At 38.0% G+C, this 17839-nt stretch overlaps 2 protein-coding genes and 1 pseudogene across 2 annotated transcripts; 1 reads left to right on the top strand and 2 right to left on the bottom strand.

Moving 5' to 3' along the window:
* Positions 1–1325: 1325 nt before the first annotated feature.
* LOC121741713 lies at positions 1326–10208 on the bottom strand (annotated as a pseudogene).
* A 1908-nt stretch (positions 10209–12116) lies between these two features.
* Positions 12117–15593, top strand: LOC121742153 (ras-related protein Rab7). Its single transcript, XM_042135205.1, has 7 exons — positions 12117–12319; positions 12725–12751; positions 12873–12972; positions 13458–13604; positions 14063–14143; positions 14906–15051; positions 15315–15593. The coding sequence occupies exons 1-7, from the start codon at positions 12267–12269 to the stop codon at positions 15379–15381; spliced, it is 621 nt and encodes a 206-aa protein (XP_041991139.1). The 5' UTR covers positions 12117–12266; the 3' UTR covers positions 15382–15593.
* A 108-nt stretch (positions 15594–15701) lies between these two features.
* Positions 15702–17230, bottom strand: LOC121742152 (organ-specific protein S2-like). Its single transcript, XM_042135204.1, has 2 exons — positions 17071–17230; positions 15702–16718 (listed from the first exon to the last, which is right to left on the bottom strand). The coding sequence occupies exons 1-2, from the start codon at positions 17107–17109 to the stop codon at positions 15870–15872; spliced, it is 888 nt and encodes a 295-aa protein (XP_041991138.1). The 5' UTR covers positions 17110–17230; the 3' UTR covers positions 15702–15869.
* Positions 17231–17839: the final 609 nt, after the last annotated feature.

Here is a 17839-nt window from a genome sequence, read left to right as displayed (position 1 = left end):
CCACTTTTTCACTTAATAGCATAGCTTGTTAGTTAAAAGTGATTGATAAATGCTCTTGAACACAATTATTAGTTAAAGTAATTAAGGAATTGTTCACGTAAATATATGGAAAAGAAGAAAAAAAAAGTTGGACAAATCCTATTTAGAAAGAGACGGCTGAATCTCTAATTATGAAGTAGAATTTAGGTAAAAATTTGAAGGGGGTAGTTTAGGCAATTGATAAATGGTTAGAGAAAAATAATATTAAAAAAGAACATAAATAAGATAAAATATCACAAATCCCTTATTCTGAAAAATACGCATGCTTCGATCCCAAATTACAAAAGGTCAGCGAATTGAATCTCTAATTACGAAAGGTCAGCGAATTTAACCCCTTATTCCGAAATTTCTCGGTTAGAGAGGGGTCAATGGTGCCAAGGGGTAAATTCGGTATTCCAACTTTCAAGTGCACCATTTTTTTCCCGTAATTCCTATTAATATAAGTACAAAAGTATATCAGATCGAGTTTATTGGATTTAATTAATAATTGTAATACTGAAAATTAAAAAAATGATAATCAATGAAAAGCTATTTTCAACATGTATTTTAGGTCATAGAGTAACTTGATATATCAATACTTTGGGAAAGAGTTTCCATATTAAAAAAAACTGGAGATCTTTTTGATAAAAAAAATCACATATATTTTGATAATAAAATTATGAAACATATAATAAAATTTAGGAAATTTTTAAAACCTTGTTGGTTTAATATCGTGGGAAATTATGTTAATATTTCGTAACCAAGATGTTAAAGTTAATCATTCCTGGCTAAGTATTTGTTTGGTAATACAAAAATAGCCTCACAAAAAATTATACCATTCATTTTGTCTATCACCAATTTACGCGTTTTTATTTGTACAACAAAATCTTACTAGTACTACTTTTTATTTAAATATTTTTTGCATTTTAGTTAAAATTCTTCGATTTCTCCTATTTCACAAATAAACAATCAAACCACACAAAGCTAAATAATCAAATCTTACTATATCTTATCAAAACACAAACCAAGAGAGACTAAAATATTGAGAGCCCATAAGTTCAATCACAACTTGTAGCACATATATCATTCATTAACAAAAGTTAATTGTAGATCCTGCCAACCTAACTAAGAAAGTTAACAAATAATAAAAACATGCATTCTTCATTAAGGAAAAAAAAATAAAAAAACAAACACTCAAAAAGCCTAAACATTAGAAACCACAAAACTAGCATTTGCAGTTCCCGACTAATTTTTATTCGCATGGGAAATGATTGCAAAAATTGACGGTATTTCCATTTACACAAAAGTCACGAGCCGTAGTGAAACATCGGGCTGGGCCATCTCTGTTCGTGGGGACTAGACTGGGAACGGTCACTTACGTCGCTACTAGTGAAGCTTTGGTTAGAAACCCCGGGCCCAGGCCTTAGATGTCTTTGCAAGTCGTAGTCGGAGCTGCTAGCCGACAATGAACCCTTCAATATCACTTCATGCAAATCGTCCAACGACACGACGCCTTCCAGAGCCCGAACAACCTGCATACATTAAAAAACCTAGCTTAGAATTTTATATTTTTCTTCAACTTCAAAAGTTAAGACATCCGGTTTGCTAGAGAAGATAATAATGAAATACAAAATATATAAGTCAAAAACTTAAAATAGGACATCTTGGTTTGAATTAGTCGTAAATAGTGGATGTGGGATGATTAATCTGAGATAAAATGTAATCTTGACATGCATTGACATGAGGCTTTTGAGAAAAAAAGACAATTGCAATAAAATTAGACAAGATCTTTTGACAAATAAATAGTGTGTGACAACCGAATGAAGTACTACTAACAAATGAGCCCGAACCTGGCTCATTTTAGGACGTTTTCTTGCAGATTGTCTGACGCAAGCGGCAGCGGCGGTCACCATACTAAGCATCGCACCGTGCTCATAGCCATTTTCTAGCTTTGGATCCACCAGCTCTTCGTAGCTTGCTCCTTCTCCTACCACATTCATCAAAATTGGCCTAGCCTGCCTCATTATATATTCAATTGTTTAATACTACTATTCAAGATATCATAGTCAAAGTAAGTAATTTACAGCTTCAATTTCTAGACAATTAATTCAATACATGTAGATATTAAAAATTACAGAGAAAAAAATGACGCAATCAACTATGTTATCATCTTCTTCTTCATCCCTAGTGTTGTCGATCGGGCGACGACCAGTTATTAGTTCTAGAAGCACGATCCTGAATGAGTTCACGTCAGATTTCTCAGTTAGCTTCCCGGTTGAAGCATACTCGGGCGCCAAGTATCTGTACTAAACATCAACTCAGAATGAATCATATAATAACCTAACTAAAGGTATTGCCACTTTAAATTTTTATTGAGTATCACTTCATACTGTCAAAGTATATCAAGGGAGGAATCAACTGTATCAATGGAAGGAGAAGATTGTGGGAATAATTGATAGACTAGAATTATGTAAAGCATATTAAAGAATATTATTTCCTAGAATAGATTGATACAATTTTCATAGATAGTGACTAATTCTCCCTATATAATTGAGGCTGTAAATCATTGTACAATCATCAAGAAATACAAGAACCTTTTCTACTCCCAATTCTCTGTGTTCCCAATACCTAGCAAGATGAGTTCCGCCTCTCTCGATTACCATCTATAAGATGGTATCAGAGCAGGTTGTTCTTGCTTGGGACTCACAAAAATATCATCATTGTCCCAAAAAATACCTTTCCCGACCTTTGTAAACCTGTAAAAAACCAGAAACTAACAATGTCAGAAACTAACCTAACCGAAACCAACTCAAACACCACAATGACCACCGTCAATAATAGCCCCATAAATCTGTCAGCCGCACAATTTGCAGAACTGATGCGGATGATGTCGGTCAATCCCAAAACACCAAACCAGCCGACCCCACATCTGGAGTCGTTGGGCGACATAAGTCTGAAAACCAAACTGGACGGGGATAATTACCCCCTCTGGGTGAACTGATGGAACGAGCCATTGACGGAAAGGGTTTGACATCTCACATTAGTGGAGTTTAAGACCCTCCGTCGATTACCGATCCAACCTATCCAGCATGGCAGCAACGAGATCATTGCTGTTTTAATTGGATCATAAACAACATCGAGGCTAGCCTTGTGAATGAAGTTTCACAGTACAAGATGGCCAAAGATCTATGGGAAGGCCTGGCCACTACATACGGAAGCGGCGCAGATCCGTTCCAAGTCTCGAACCTGCACAGACAAGCGTATGGAATGAAACAGGGAAGAATGACATTAGAGGCGGTATGGCAGAAATTTCAAGATCTATGGTTGTCCATAGGCAGTCGCGACCCCAACCCATTTGACACCCCCTCAAGCATAGAGAAATATAATCAAATCACCCAAAGGCATAGAGTCTACCAATTTTTGTGGGCTCTCGACGATCGGTATGACACCGTTAAGAGAGAAATCCTGAACAAGGAACCTCTCCCATCGGTGAGGACCGCCTATGGAATGGTTAGGCGAGAGACAGTCAACGCCGGGATTCGGTCATCCAAGACCGAGGCCAAGGATTCCGGGATTGGAATCGGCCTCAGTGCACTCGACAGAAACCGAAGCAATAACCCACCACCTCCCAAATTTCAAACAAATCGGAGGGATGACGACAAGAGTAAACTCGTATGCAAACATTGCGGGGGAAAGAAACACACCAAGGATACCTGTTTCTTGATACACGGATATCCGGAGTGGTGGGATGAGATGAAGAAGTCAAGGGCCAACCGGAGTTCAAACCGAGGAGGAAGCTCAGGCCGGGCGTCCGTGGCTGTTGGAGAGGGCAGCATCGCACCTCCGTCAACCGCAATCGGAGAGGACAGAACCAGGGGAAGCAACGACGAAAAAGGAGCAGTGGCGTCGGTGTCGGTAGCCAGAACTTGGTTAGAAGGTATGCAACCAACGTCCACCGCCGGCGGCAGCCGAGGTGCCAATCGGAGAGGAGGCCGGCGGCGCTAGGGTCTCCCAAACGGCTAGGGTTTCAGAGAGGATAAGTGATTTCCCATTAAATACTCCACATTTTCTGAAATCCGATTTTCACCCTCTCAAGATCCCTATATTCCATAAGCTACCCCAGCTCGTCACTAAATCCCAGAATCCACCCACAGAAAATTATAAATTCTAAAAGCGACCCCATTCATCTCAAACATGCCAGAAAGCACCCCAGAACTTTGATAAATCTCAAAATCCACCCAGAACTTTTTCCAAATCTCAAAATAACCCCAATACAGCCAAAACATTGCAAATTGCACCCCATTTACCAAAACAACCCGGAATTCAGCCATCTATTCCGTGCAGAAACTCTTTTGAATCCCTAGCATGTTCCTCTACCTCACAGTCACATACCAAAGACACCCAATGGATATTTGATTGCGGAACCACCGACACAATGTCATTTGATGCCTCAAATTTTCTAACCATTTCAAAAGCACCAAAATCCTATGTCCAAACCGCCAGTGGAGACCTAGCGCAAGTCCGAGGAGCGGGAATGATTAATATTTCCCCCACTTTACGCCTGTCCAACTGTCTTTATGTTCCTTCATTATCACATAAGCTTTTATCCATTAGTCATATGACTAAGGAACAGAACTGCAAATTACTGTTGCAACCGAAATTTTGTATGCTACAGGATATCAAGACGGAGACGATAGTTGGGCGTGGCACTGAACGATGCAGACTGTACTATGTGGATGAGATAGCCCAACAGAGTACTGCGATGCTGACTCACGGACTGACAGACATGCAGGCTTGGCTTTGGCATCGTCGGTTAGGACATCCATCTATAGGATATCTTCGTCTACTTTATCCTCAGTTAGTTACTACTATGCAGTCTTTTCATTGTGAAACTTGCCTGTTGGCCAAAAGTCATAGACACTCCTTTAAGTTGAATAATACTAGAATGAAAAAACCGTTTGCTTTGATTCACTCTGATGTGTGGGGTCCTGCACCCGTTACTGGGGGACAGGGTTTTCGTTAGTTCATGTTATTTGTGGATGATTACTCTCGTATGACTTGAACCTATTTTTTGAAAAATAAGTTTGAAGTTTTTGAAAAATTCACAGAATTCTATACACTTATCCAAACCCAGTACAACCAAAAAAAATCCAAATCCTTAGGTCGGATAATGGGGAAGAATTTGTGAATGGGAAAATGCAAGACTTTTTTCGAGAAAATGGTTTAGTCCACTAAACGTCGTGTGCCTACTCTCCAGAACAGAACGGGGTAGCAGAAAGGAAAAACAGATATATCCTTGAAGTCACCAGAACCCTCTTAATCGAATCTAAAATACCCAAAGCTTTTTGGCCCGAAGCCGTAGCCACCGCAGTCTACCTCATGAACCGCCTACCCACTGGAATCCTCCAATTCAAAACTCTCCTAGACATTTTCTCCAAACATTTTGAGTTACCATCGTCACTGTCTCTTGAACTTAGAGTCTTTGGCTGCTCGGTCTTCGTCCATATTCCTAAACATGAACGTACTAAGTTTTCACCGTGTGCCCTCAAATGTGTTTTCTTAGGATATGAGAAAAATCAAAAAGGGTATAGGTGCTATGATCCGACCACGAATCCCATGCACACAACTATGAATTGTGAATTTGTAGAAGGAGAATACTTCTACAGCCAATCTAGTAGTCAGGGGGAGATTCAACAGGATAATAGTCCTACTAGTGACCTACTAAATTGGCTACTTACACCTATGCCTAGCCAATGGAGAAACCAGTCAGGGGGCGAGGATCAACCTAAGCCAAGTCCTGTCACAGACGTCGGTCCAACAGAGGAAAGTAGTGGTACCGCCGGGCAGTTGATTCCCACAGAACAGGACGTGGAGTTAGGTGACATTCCTCAACCGTCAACCCCTTCTTCGAGTCCTGAGGTAAACAATTCAGTTATGGATAATGTATGGCCAGGAAATACTAATGTTGACAGGAACAATGAAGAGGTAGACACAGGTGGGCAACCATATGAATTACCCCCCAGAAGTACAAGAGGAGTTCCTCCACGGAGATACTCTCCAGACTGGAAAGGGAGGAAGGCCAGATATGCAGTGGCGAACATTGTTCAAGGCCAGCTTACTGAAATGGCCCGTGCATTTGAAGCCGCCCTATATAAAGAGGAAGAGATACCACAGTCATTCGAGGAGGCCTCAAAATACAAACATTGGAGAGAAGCCATAAAGAAGGAGATAGATGCTCTCATCAAGAATGAGACATGGGAGAAGTGTACACTACCGACAGGGAAAAAGCCGGTTGGATGCCGATGGATATTCACTATAAAACGGCGTGCTGATAGTTCAATCGAGAGATATAAGGCAAGACTCGTGGCCAAGGGATACTGTTTGAGCCTTACTTTCCGTGGCAGCTTGCAAAGATTGGCCTCTACACCAATTTGATGTAACTAATGTATTCCTACATGGTGAATTGGATAAGGATAAAGAAGTATACATGGAAGTCCCTCCGGGATGCTCATGAGAGTTTGGAGCAGGACAAGTGTGTCGCCTCAGGAAGAAACTGTATGGATTAAAGCAGTCTCCAAGAATTTGGTTTGGGAGGTTCTGTCAAGCGATGTTCAAACACGGGTTTAAGCAAAGCCATTCAGATCATACACTCTTCACCAAGAGAAGGGATGGAAAAATGACATGTCTAATCATCTATGTGGATGACATGATCATCAGTGGAGACGATGCTGAAGAAATCCAAAACTTGAGGGAAAATCTAGCCAAAGAATTTGAGATAAAAGATCTAGGAGCACTAAAGTACTTCCTTGGAATTGAAGTGTTCAGATCCAAACACAGAATATTTCTAAGGCAGAAAAAGTATGTACTAGACCTTCTTGCTGAAATTGGGTTGTTAGACTGCAAGCCTGCAGAAACTCCGATGATCCCCAATCATGGATTGAAGATGGAAGAGGGAGCTAATCTTGCAGACCGAGAGAGATACCAACGGTTAGTGGGGAGACTCATCTACCTCTCACACACTAGACCCGACATAACCTATGCACTCGGCATTATTAGCCAGTTCATGCACCAACCTCAAGTCGACCATATAGAGGCTGCGTTGAGGATCGTGAGATACCTAAAAGGAACTATTGGCTATGGAGTGTTCCTAGCTAAAAGAGATGATCTGAAAATCGATGGATATACTGATGCTGACTGGGCAAGCAATCCAATTGACAGAAAATCCACCGGATGATACTTCACCTTCATAGGAGGGAACTTAGTCACTTGGAGAAGCAAGAAGTAGAAGGTGGTAGCTCTATCAAGTGCAGAGGCAGAATTTCTAGGAATCAAAAGTGGGCTAATGGAAATCATGTGGTTAAGAAGGTTGTTGACAGAAATTGGCTTTCCGCCTACACAGAAGAGTAAATTGTTATGTGACAACAAAGCAACAATCAGCATTGCAGAAAATCCAGTATAGCACGACCGAACCAAATATGTTGAAGTTGATCGCCACTTCATCAAGGAGAAACTTGAAGAAAAAATCATAGAGTTCCCATTCGTTCGGTCAGAAGAGCAACTTGCAGACATCCTAACCAAAGCAGTTCACCCGAAAGTCTTCAAGGAAATTCTGGACAAGTTGAGTATCGGAGATACCGTTGCTCAACTTGAGGGGAAGTGTTAAAGTATATCAAGGGAGAAATCAGCGGTATCAATGGAAAGAGAAGATTGTGGGAATAATTGATGGACTAGAATTATGTAAAGAATATTAAAGAATATTATTTCCTAGAATAGATTGATACAATTTCCATAGATAGTGACTAATTCTCCCTATATAATTGAGGCTGTAAATCATTGTACAATCATCAAGAAATACAAGAACCTTTTCTACTCCCAATTCTCTGTGTTCCCAATACCTAGCAAGATGAGTTCCGCCTCTCTCGATTACCATCTATAAGACATACCCACAAGTTCCCATTATACGAGTTGAAACATGAGTATTGTTGTCGGACGAAAGCTTGGCTAATCCAAAATCAGCTACCTACACAACAAATGTGTACATAAAATCAATTGATAATAAATAGAGTAGCATATAAGTTTATAAAGCGGTTCAAGTTCTCTATTTATATCGATTTATGACATTTGTTTTGTTTTTGCCAACAACACCCTTCCCAAATCATTCAAAGTGTACCTTGGAAGGGTTGATTTGAAGACCTGATCTAGTACCGGTCTATGAAAAGGTTCCATTTTAAAACTAACTAGTGATAAGTTGAATAATTCATTAGATTTATATAATGGTTTCGGTTCTCTTTTCACATTGACGCGTGACATTTATTTCATCTCGCTATACAACTCTATTATGTTATATAGACAAATACTCCCTTTGTCCCAAGCTGCTTGAATCATATTTCGTTTTGTATTATTTCAAACTACTTGCTATATTTCCTTTTTAACAAAAACTTTTTTCTTTTTTCATACTTTATTATATTTTTAAATATAAACTTCTTAAATTTTGTGCTAAAAATAATACATAAGTTCTAACGGAAGGAGTAATGGCATACCTTGGCTTCAAAATTGTCATCAAGCAAAATATCTGCAGCTTTAACATCTCTATGGATAATACGAGGATGACCTGTTGATACATTAGCAATAGTAATGCCCACTTACGATATTATAATAATTAATTATGAGGAAAATTAGAACATACAATCTTCGTGAAGATAAGAAAAGCCTTTGGCGGAGCCCAAAGCAATTTTGAGCCTAGTTGAGAATTCCATAGTCGGTCGTCAGGTTCTGCATGAGACCGCCATTAAATTTATATTCATTTACCTACAAAAAGAAATACGCCAACACGCACGTACCATGAAGGTGATCCTCGAGAGTGGAGTTAGCAACGAACTCATAAACCAACATCCGCTGCGATCCCCCCTTGTGAGAACCCCCTTGTGCACTTACCCGAACCCCCCCTGCCCGAGGAGGTTTGCCTGCGCGAACGTGCTCTTGTTGTGCCCGCTGCGCGAATGTGCTCTTGTTGTCAATGTCAATTGTACGAGAACGTGCTCTTGTTGTGCCCGCTGCTCCACACCATTGATGGGTGCGGAGGGGGCATCGTCGCCCCCCCTGAGAATATGCCCGAGCTCAGATTGGGCGGAGGCGGGGCCGGAGCCGGGACCCACTGCTCCGAGTTGTGCTGCTGTGTGTATTTCTTGGTGACGTCCTTGGAGGTGTAGCTGCCTTTGTTCTGCCAGTTTCTGTTCCCATGTGTGCTGTTGTAGATACATGGAATTTTAAATGTTTCATCCTTTGATTTTTCTTATTGATGGTTCATGGCAATATAAAAGGATAAATTGTGCCAAAAACAAAAAAAAAGTTGATCAAATTCTGATTCATTTTGTGATTTTAAACTACACAGTTTGAATTTGTTTTCGAATTATCCCACCACGAACATTTTTGTTGAAATTAAAACGGAAGCCGAGAAATCATACATAGATATCAATGATGCCTCTATTCATGAAAAAAAACTACTCCCTTCGTCCCACAATAAGAGTCACACTTTGATATTTTGGTTCGTCCTACAATAAGAGTCACACTTCATTTTTGCCATAAATAGTGAGTAGGTCTCACATTCCACTAACTCACTTCATTCATATTTTATTATTAAACTAATATGAAATTGAGTCTCATATTTCACTAACTTTTTCAACTCATTTTTCTTTACATTTCTTTAAAACTCGTGCCCACGATATGAGTGACTTCTATTGTGGGATGAAGGGAGTACCTAGTTTGGTATAGCTTGTTTGTTAGTGCATGATGTGCATCCGACCCTAATTACGATTAGGAGTTAAATTCGAAAGAAAGATACGTACCTGAATCGCGATGAGGCTTTTCTGGATCATAATAACTTTCATGATCATCGTAATCCTTGCGTTTCTTCTTACCCCTACAGCAACATAAGCAGAAGATCAAGAGAAGGAGGATTGCCAATCCTACCCCTACCGTCGACCCTATAATGGCGTCCTCTCGATGATTTTTACTCGGCAGCGGCCACGTAAACGCATCCGCGAGCGCCCCCGCTCTAACTCGCCAGGCGTCAGCATCTGCGGCGGCGGCGGCGGCGCTCGAGCCTTAGGGGGGGGGGGGATTTTTCTCAACGGCGGAGGAGGCGAAGACTCCTCGGGCGGCACCGGCGCCGTGTCTTGCAGTATACGCATGAGATTATATATCCCGATCCAATGTAATAACCTAACCAAGATCAAGAGATATATATCAATCAGTCTTATGTCAAACGTGGTATTAATTGAATTATATTTTTTGAATTTTCAGGTAATGTCATTATTAATTCATGAGTAAAACAGACAACCTTTGAACACAGGGAAAGAAGTGAGATTTGAAGTGGAGAGAGAGAGAGAGAGAGTGAAGAGAGAGAAATGAAGGGAGGAAAATGAGTAGTATTGTTAGAGAAGAAGCTGATTTCAACGAAGAAAACTACTAAACTATGACCCTCTTCCATCAGTCTCCTACAACAAGGGAAATCAAGATTCAACTGTCGTTGTTTTCTTTTTTTTAGGTCTTTTTGTTGCATGATCCGAATATTTTGTAGTCTAAAGTATTTAAATTTTCGAGGAATATTATTCGCAACATATAATATAAAACTTAAATATTGTACTGTATTAAACCTATATTTGCCATGAAGCAGAGCAGTAATTTTAATCGATCTCTCTTTTTTCAATTCCAATTTAAAATAAATATTTGGATAAAGATGATGACAAATTTTCGTGGTCCATTTTCAATATTTTTATAAAAAACTGTAATATCTATAATCTTTATGCACTAGTTAGTTTGTTTGTTTTTAAAATGAACTAATTTTTGTTAGTATATGTAATATGTACAATGTTCGGTTGTTAAGATTAAATCTCATGATTAAATATGTATCATATTTGGTTCATAAGATTAAACCCTTCAACTTAATCCTAGATGAATAGTTTTATGATAATTAGTCATAACCTCCCCCTCCAATTAAAATAATCCCACAACTTAATCCTAGATGGATAGTGTCATGATATTAGTCATGGCAACCGAACGCCACCCTAGTAGACTAAGTAGTTGACACTATTAATTTCCAAAAATTCGTAAGTTATTTGGTATGTTAATACCACTTTTTGTTGTTCATAATACTTTGCCCATAATATACATGAATAATTAAAAATACATAGAAATAAAAGAAAATCAATAGGTTTAAACAGTAATATAGAAAATATAATTGAGTGGATAATTTTATAAATAATTATCAAACTGTTATAAATGTATCAAATTCGTTACAAGAATTTGATTTATTTTGTATAAATACTAAATTTTATATTTTTATATATAATATTTGTGGTTATTCAACGCTTGACTATATATATTTCACGTAACAATTAAAATGCCTTATAAGTCAATATGTGATTTTAAGAGTTATTGGTTAATGTATTTAATTGAAAAGAGGAAAAATGAGTATGATATTAAACTGAAGAGAAAGAGAGTTGAATTTAATTATACAGAAAAAAAGTAGTTGAATGTATTAGTTGAAGAGAGAGTTTTCATAAATATAAATTTGTCATTTTATTTGTGACAAACTAAGAAAAAAAATGTGTCATTTTAAGTAGGACGAATGGAGTAATATTTTTGAGATAAGTGGGATAAACTGCAATTTTGCCAAACTTCATGATTTTCGTGTCAATTTAGCTTCAATTTATTTTTCTTACCAATAATTATACATCAAACAGCAATTGACATTGACAATATCATTATCAATTTAGTCTAAAATTTTGAGATAAAACTAATAAGTTGAAAACGTATGATAAAATTGATATTATTCGCGGATACGATTGATAAATTTAACATTATAATTGATTTAATAGTGATATTATTCCTGGATACGGTTGACATATTTAACAATATACTTATTTTAACAAAATCAATACTCCTTGATCAAAATAAATAGGAGTACAATTTAATCCAATAAAAAAGTAAATTAAAATCCAACTAGAAATTGGGTATATGGGAAGCGAATATTCCGTAGATCGCCAGCTGGCGACATCCATGCCAACTGTTTTGTTGTGTAGTGAGAGAAACAATTGAACTCAAGAGAGAGAAAGTGCAGTCATTGTTGAATCGAATCAAAACCCGGATTCAATTTGGATCGCTTGTCTGGCAACACACACGAGAGAGACCTTTTTCTCGAAGAAACTTTTAAACGGGTCAAATTCCCAGCCAGAACTCCCGAAACCATGCCGTCTCGCAGAAGAGCTCTCCTCAAGGTCATCATCCTCGGCGATAGCGGGTGTGTTTTCCACTATACTCGGTTGTTTATGTGTAAATTGGTTTGTGTATCGGAATTATCGCTGTTTCGGATTTGGTGTGTTTAATTTATACTTCTCCAGATGAAATTAATTACGATGTTTGATTGATTCAATTCGGACTGATCCGGATTCAATCGCATGAGTTTGGATCTCAAGCTCTGTGTAGATAAAACGGAGTGAAATTTGTGGGAATTTGGATTTATGGCATGCTTCCTCTTTTGAAACAATACAAAGTCTGGCACTTTGCTTTAGATGCAAAGCGAGATAAAATAATTTGCAAATCAGCAAAAGGAGGAGTGAAATTTGCTAATAATGGCATACCTATTTATGTTTGTTGTTATTTGATGGATAATTTGTTAATGTGTTTTGTCTATGTATTTTTTCAGGGTCGGCAAGACCTCATTGATGAACCAGTATCCTCAACCTTACTCATTTATTTTAACAATTGCTGATGCAAAATGTAATTTACTGCTTCTGTTATGGAAACATGGTTCATGTTATTTGGGTTTTGTGTTCTTAACCCGTTGATTAAAGATATGTAAACAAGAAGTTTAGCAACCAGTACAAGGCTACAATTGGGGCAGATTTCTTGACAAAGGAAGTGCAGTTTGAGGATCGGCTTTTCACTTTGCAGGTATGTATGCGAGCTGCTTGTTTCTTTATCTAACAATTATGGCACGTGTCACCAGAACAAGGAAACATAAATCTCAAGTTTCTTATACATGTCCATAACATAGAACTAGTCTTGCTCCTCTGTAATATATGGTTCTGACTCAGTCTCAGTCTCAGTCTCAATCTGATAAAGACTTGTTCTGAATGGGATGAGCCGTTAGATGCTAGAACAGTTCTGTTTGATTTACACATCAGAATTATGATAATAATTAACAAGTAAGGAGAGTATATTCTCGTTAATTTAGAGTTCTTAGCTTTAAATTTGGATTGTGAAAAATCAAACATACCTTGATAGAGTCATTGAGTAATCACATCATACAGCTCACTTTGGACATTGGATATGTTATCAAATTACTGATATTTGTAAATTGTTTGTTTTCATACTATATGTAATGTTTTTCGTTATAACGCCCCTTATGCCCTATGCTTGGGTCTGTGTATAATTAGATATGGGATACAGCTGGCCAAGAAAGATTTCAAAGTCTTGGAGTTGCTTTCTATCGTGGTGCTGATTGCTGTGTGCTTGTCTATGACGTCAATGTCATGAAATCATTTGATAATCTTAATAACTGGAGGGAAGAGTTTTTGATTCAGGTATTTGCACTTTTTTTCTTCTGAGAACGCTCTCCTTCAAATAACTCCCCCCTTCAATTCAATTCTAGCTGAGGCCACTGATAATTAAAAAAACTAATTATATTTGTGCATGAAATTAGTTCTTATCCGGCATCAACCCTCATTTCATCAAGCATATTCCCTTATGATGGGTTTAAATTAACAAAGACATCCTTTTTCTGCATTAAGAAAATGGACTGCTTATGTAAGCAGAGAAAGGGCAAGGATGAGAAGGCAGTCTACAGTACTGCAACTTGAAATTCTTCATGATATTGCCAAATGTTACTCTAACATTGTTTAGCTCAGTTGTGTTGAAACCCCTGAGTTTTTTTATGTTTCTGAAGAAAAGACTTTTCATCCCAATGCAATTGGACAGTGTATATCTATCCCATTAGTGAAAAAAATGGAAACATACTAATGAAACATAATAATTTTTGCAGGCTAGCCCTTCAGATCCGGAAAATTTCCCATTTGTGGTAATCGGGAACAAGACTGATGTTGATGGTGGAAATAGTAGAGTGGTAAACTCCTCCTCCCCCCTTTTTTCTATATATATTGAGGTTCAGAGATGATCCCAGTGAAGCTACATTCACGTGGAGTCTGTACTGTATTTGACATTTTTGTGACATTTGAATATAATGACTGAGTCACTAAAGTAATAGGGAAATAGACATCACTTTGCCGAAGGCATTAGGACATCATATCTGTGGTGGAATGTTTTGGACCTATAAATCTACATTTACATCTATTCATTTCTCTTACTTTGTTTGTTTGTTCCTTCTCTCGACCACGGAAAATCTTCGATAGGTTCTTACCTGCAAGTATGTTTATAAGTTACGTTCCCACTATGACAAGGCAAAAATCGAAAGTCATTGTGGATAGTAAAACAAAATTCTTTCACTGCCTCAATTAAAACACAAGGGAAGGAAGCTCATTCGCCCCAATCTCCTTGTTGATGGCTACTGCTGCCATTCATCCCCCTCACCTCCTTTCCCTCTGTCAGCACCACCCCCTCCCCTAGGCCCTAACCCTGCCCTGTCCCAATGAGTGCCTCCCCTTCCTTCCCCAGACCGGTGGTCCTTTCAGCTGCTGCTGCTGCTGCTGCCTGTTTTTAAAAAGTAAACATTAAAGTTTTAAAAGTAGGGGTATTTGCACCAAATAGCCTTTATAAATAGCTCATTAGTGACATTCATCAAAGTGAGATAAAATCAAGCACAGCTGATCTGGTATCCATTTGCATTTCGTATTTACTCTGTTTTACCTGCTTTAATTCTTTTACATAGGTATCTGAGAAAAAGGCTCGGGCTTGGTGTGCCTCAAAAGGGAATATTCCTTACTTTGAGACTTCTGCCAAGGAAGGCACCAATGTTGAAGAAGCTTTTCAGGTTATTGCAAAGAATGCCTTGAAGACTGGAGAAGAGGAAGAAATGTGAGTACAAAATCCCATATCATCTCATCAAGTTGCATTTATATTTTAGCGCCAACTCTATTAGACTTGTTCTGTTTCTCATAATGCTGTCATAATGTTTCATTTAGTCGTGTGTATGTATTACTCTAAAAAATTAAAATTCTCTGAAGTAATGACAGTTGCGTTAAAATTTGAAGTTGCACATGATCTCATGCATTTTTACTGATCTCATAATTCTTGCACGACATATTTCCTTCTTGCTAATATTCTTGATGATGATGAAGATACCTGCCGGACACAATTGATGTTGGTAACAGCGCCCAACAAAGGTCAACTGGATGCGAATGTTGATTGAGTACTACTATAGATTAGAAGTTCCCGGGATGCACCAAGAACTCATCATTCTTATGTTTTATGTGTTGCACTAAGTTCATGCGTGTATATTAGTGTTGGTATTGTGGAGCAATTTCATTTTGTTATTTGCTGAGCTTGGACTTGGGTTGCTCTCAATGTGTACTGCTCTGTGTTGTCTTTCATCTTTAACATTTCTTTGTTAAGTTCTAGCTTCTAGCCTCTGCTCTCCATGTCGAATACTTGAAACTTCAGTACAGGAAAAGATAAGGGGTGTCGACGATGACGGTTTGAACCAGAAAACCGAACTGATCTGATGATGAATACAAACATACCCAAGAGCTTTTTACTAGAACAACATTCCGTGACAAACATGACTAAACTTAATTTGAAAATCATAGTCTTTATGCACCATTATACATTATAACTACATGGATAGGTGGCATAAGAGCACAATACAACATAAACTTCATACTGAAGATTCACTATCACTCATCACTGTATGCTGAAATATTAGGTCTTGGCTCAAATTCTCCACCATAAGTCTTCTTCTTGGAACTGACATCATCAGTATATGCTGAAATATTAGGTCTTGGTTCAAAGTCTCCACCATAAGATTTCTCCTTCTTAGAACTCACATCATCAGTATAAGCTGAAATATTAGGTCTTGGCTCAAAGTCTCCACCATTAGATGTCTCTTTCTTGGAACTTGCATCGTCGGCGTATGCCGAAATATTAGGTCTTGGCTTAAAGTCTCCAACATTAGACTTCTCCTTCTTGGAACTAACATCATCAGTATATGCTGAAACGTTAGGCCTAGGCTCAAAGTCATTAGTTTGAGATTTCTCCTTCTTGGAACTAACATCATCAGTATATGCTGAAATATTTGGCCTAGGCTCAAAGTCATTAGTTTGAGATTTCTCCTTTTTGGAACTAACATCATCAGTATATGCTGAAATGTTAGGCCTAGGCTCAAAGTCCTTTACAGAAGATTCCTCATTTCTAGGCTTTACGTTGCCAACGTAAGATGTAACACTAGGCCTAGGTTCAAAATCTCTCACAAAAGATTTTTCATCTTGAGGCTTGAGATTATCAACATAAGATGTAGCACTAGGTCTAGGCTCAAACTCTCTCACAAAACCTAAATGGTTAACATGAGTTGTAGTATGAACCCTTCTCTTAAAGTCATTTGCAAAAGATTCCTCATACTTAGGTTTGACATGGAAGATTGATGTCTCACCCACTGTGTGGCAGCCATTTCCTTCCACTTTCTGATCCTTCACAACACCTTGCCAGTATTCCCCTCCATCTTTTCTTGCATTGACACTGCAAGCTATCTGCATTTTTCAGACAATCCCAGTGAGGAAATAAGCGAGTATGGTCGAAAACTACAACAAACTCATCATATAAACACAAAAATTGGGGAATGGCCAAAATTTAAGACAGCAAAAGTAAGGATAAATTTGTCATCTACAACTTAATCTTATGCTTTCATAAGACGCTTCCATTTGCGTCTCTTGGCTTTAATTGAGACACTAAAAATGAGGACGCATTTGATGTATTTAGAAACACAAATAAACGTTTCTTGGTTGAATGAAAATGTCAACTAGTCGTTCTACTTAGTGGAGCTTGAAACATATTGCTAGAAGTATAACACATTAATAAAAAAACGAATAGGAGTGGACATACCAGTGAAAGGAGGAGGAAGCTAGCTATAGTGTATCTCATTGGTATAATTTTAATCTGAATCTCTATAGGTGGGTTGGAATAGGGAAATCCTGTTTGCTATTTATAGGAAGAAAACAGGAAGACACAATTATAGAAATATATTTTCTAAAAATGGTAGATGGAAGCAAGGACACTCAATTATTGTGTATGATCAACAATAAGATATAAGAATATATGTATGATCAACAATAAGATGGAAGCAAGGACACTCAATTATTATGTATGATCAACATTGACAAGAGAGCAACAATACGATATAAGCATATATGTATTTAAATATGACTAAAGTCCCAAAATGGTCCTTAACATATGACGATTTTTTGATTTTGGTCCAAAATATTATCTTTTGAATTATTCGGTCCTAGACATTTGAAAACAGACCATAATTAGTCCTTTTTGAACTGTTCTGTTAAAATCTAACAGTCAACGTTTATTTAAGCTATTTTGACCGGATTAAAGATTAGGATTAGAATTTTTAATATTTTTGAAAATAATAAACCCTGTTTTGAAGGTGTACCCAACCAAGTCTCCGATGAACTTGAACTCAACCTCTAGAAATTTGGTGGAGCTCCGCCTACTGATACGCTTGACCTGCAACTACTCCAAGAGTCTTCGCTGTAAGTCTTCCAAACACCACCAACCTTCCACAAAACACAAAACCCACCTGTTGAAGGGCGGAGAGAATAAAACTCCACTAAACACAAATGGAAATAGTCAATGTAGTGTGCGT

This window comes from Salvia splendens, chromosome 7 (genome assembly GCF_004379255.2).
Source record: "Salvia splendens isolate huo1 chromosome 7, SspV2, whole genome shotgun sequence".
Classification (NCBI taxonomy): domain Eukaryota; kingdom Viridiplantae; phylum Streptophyta; class Magnoliopsida; order Lamiales; family Lamiaceae; genus Salvia; species Salvia splendens.
This window is presented reverse-complemented; position numbering and strand designations above follow the sequence as displayed.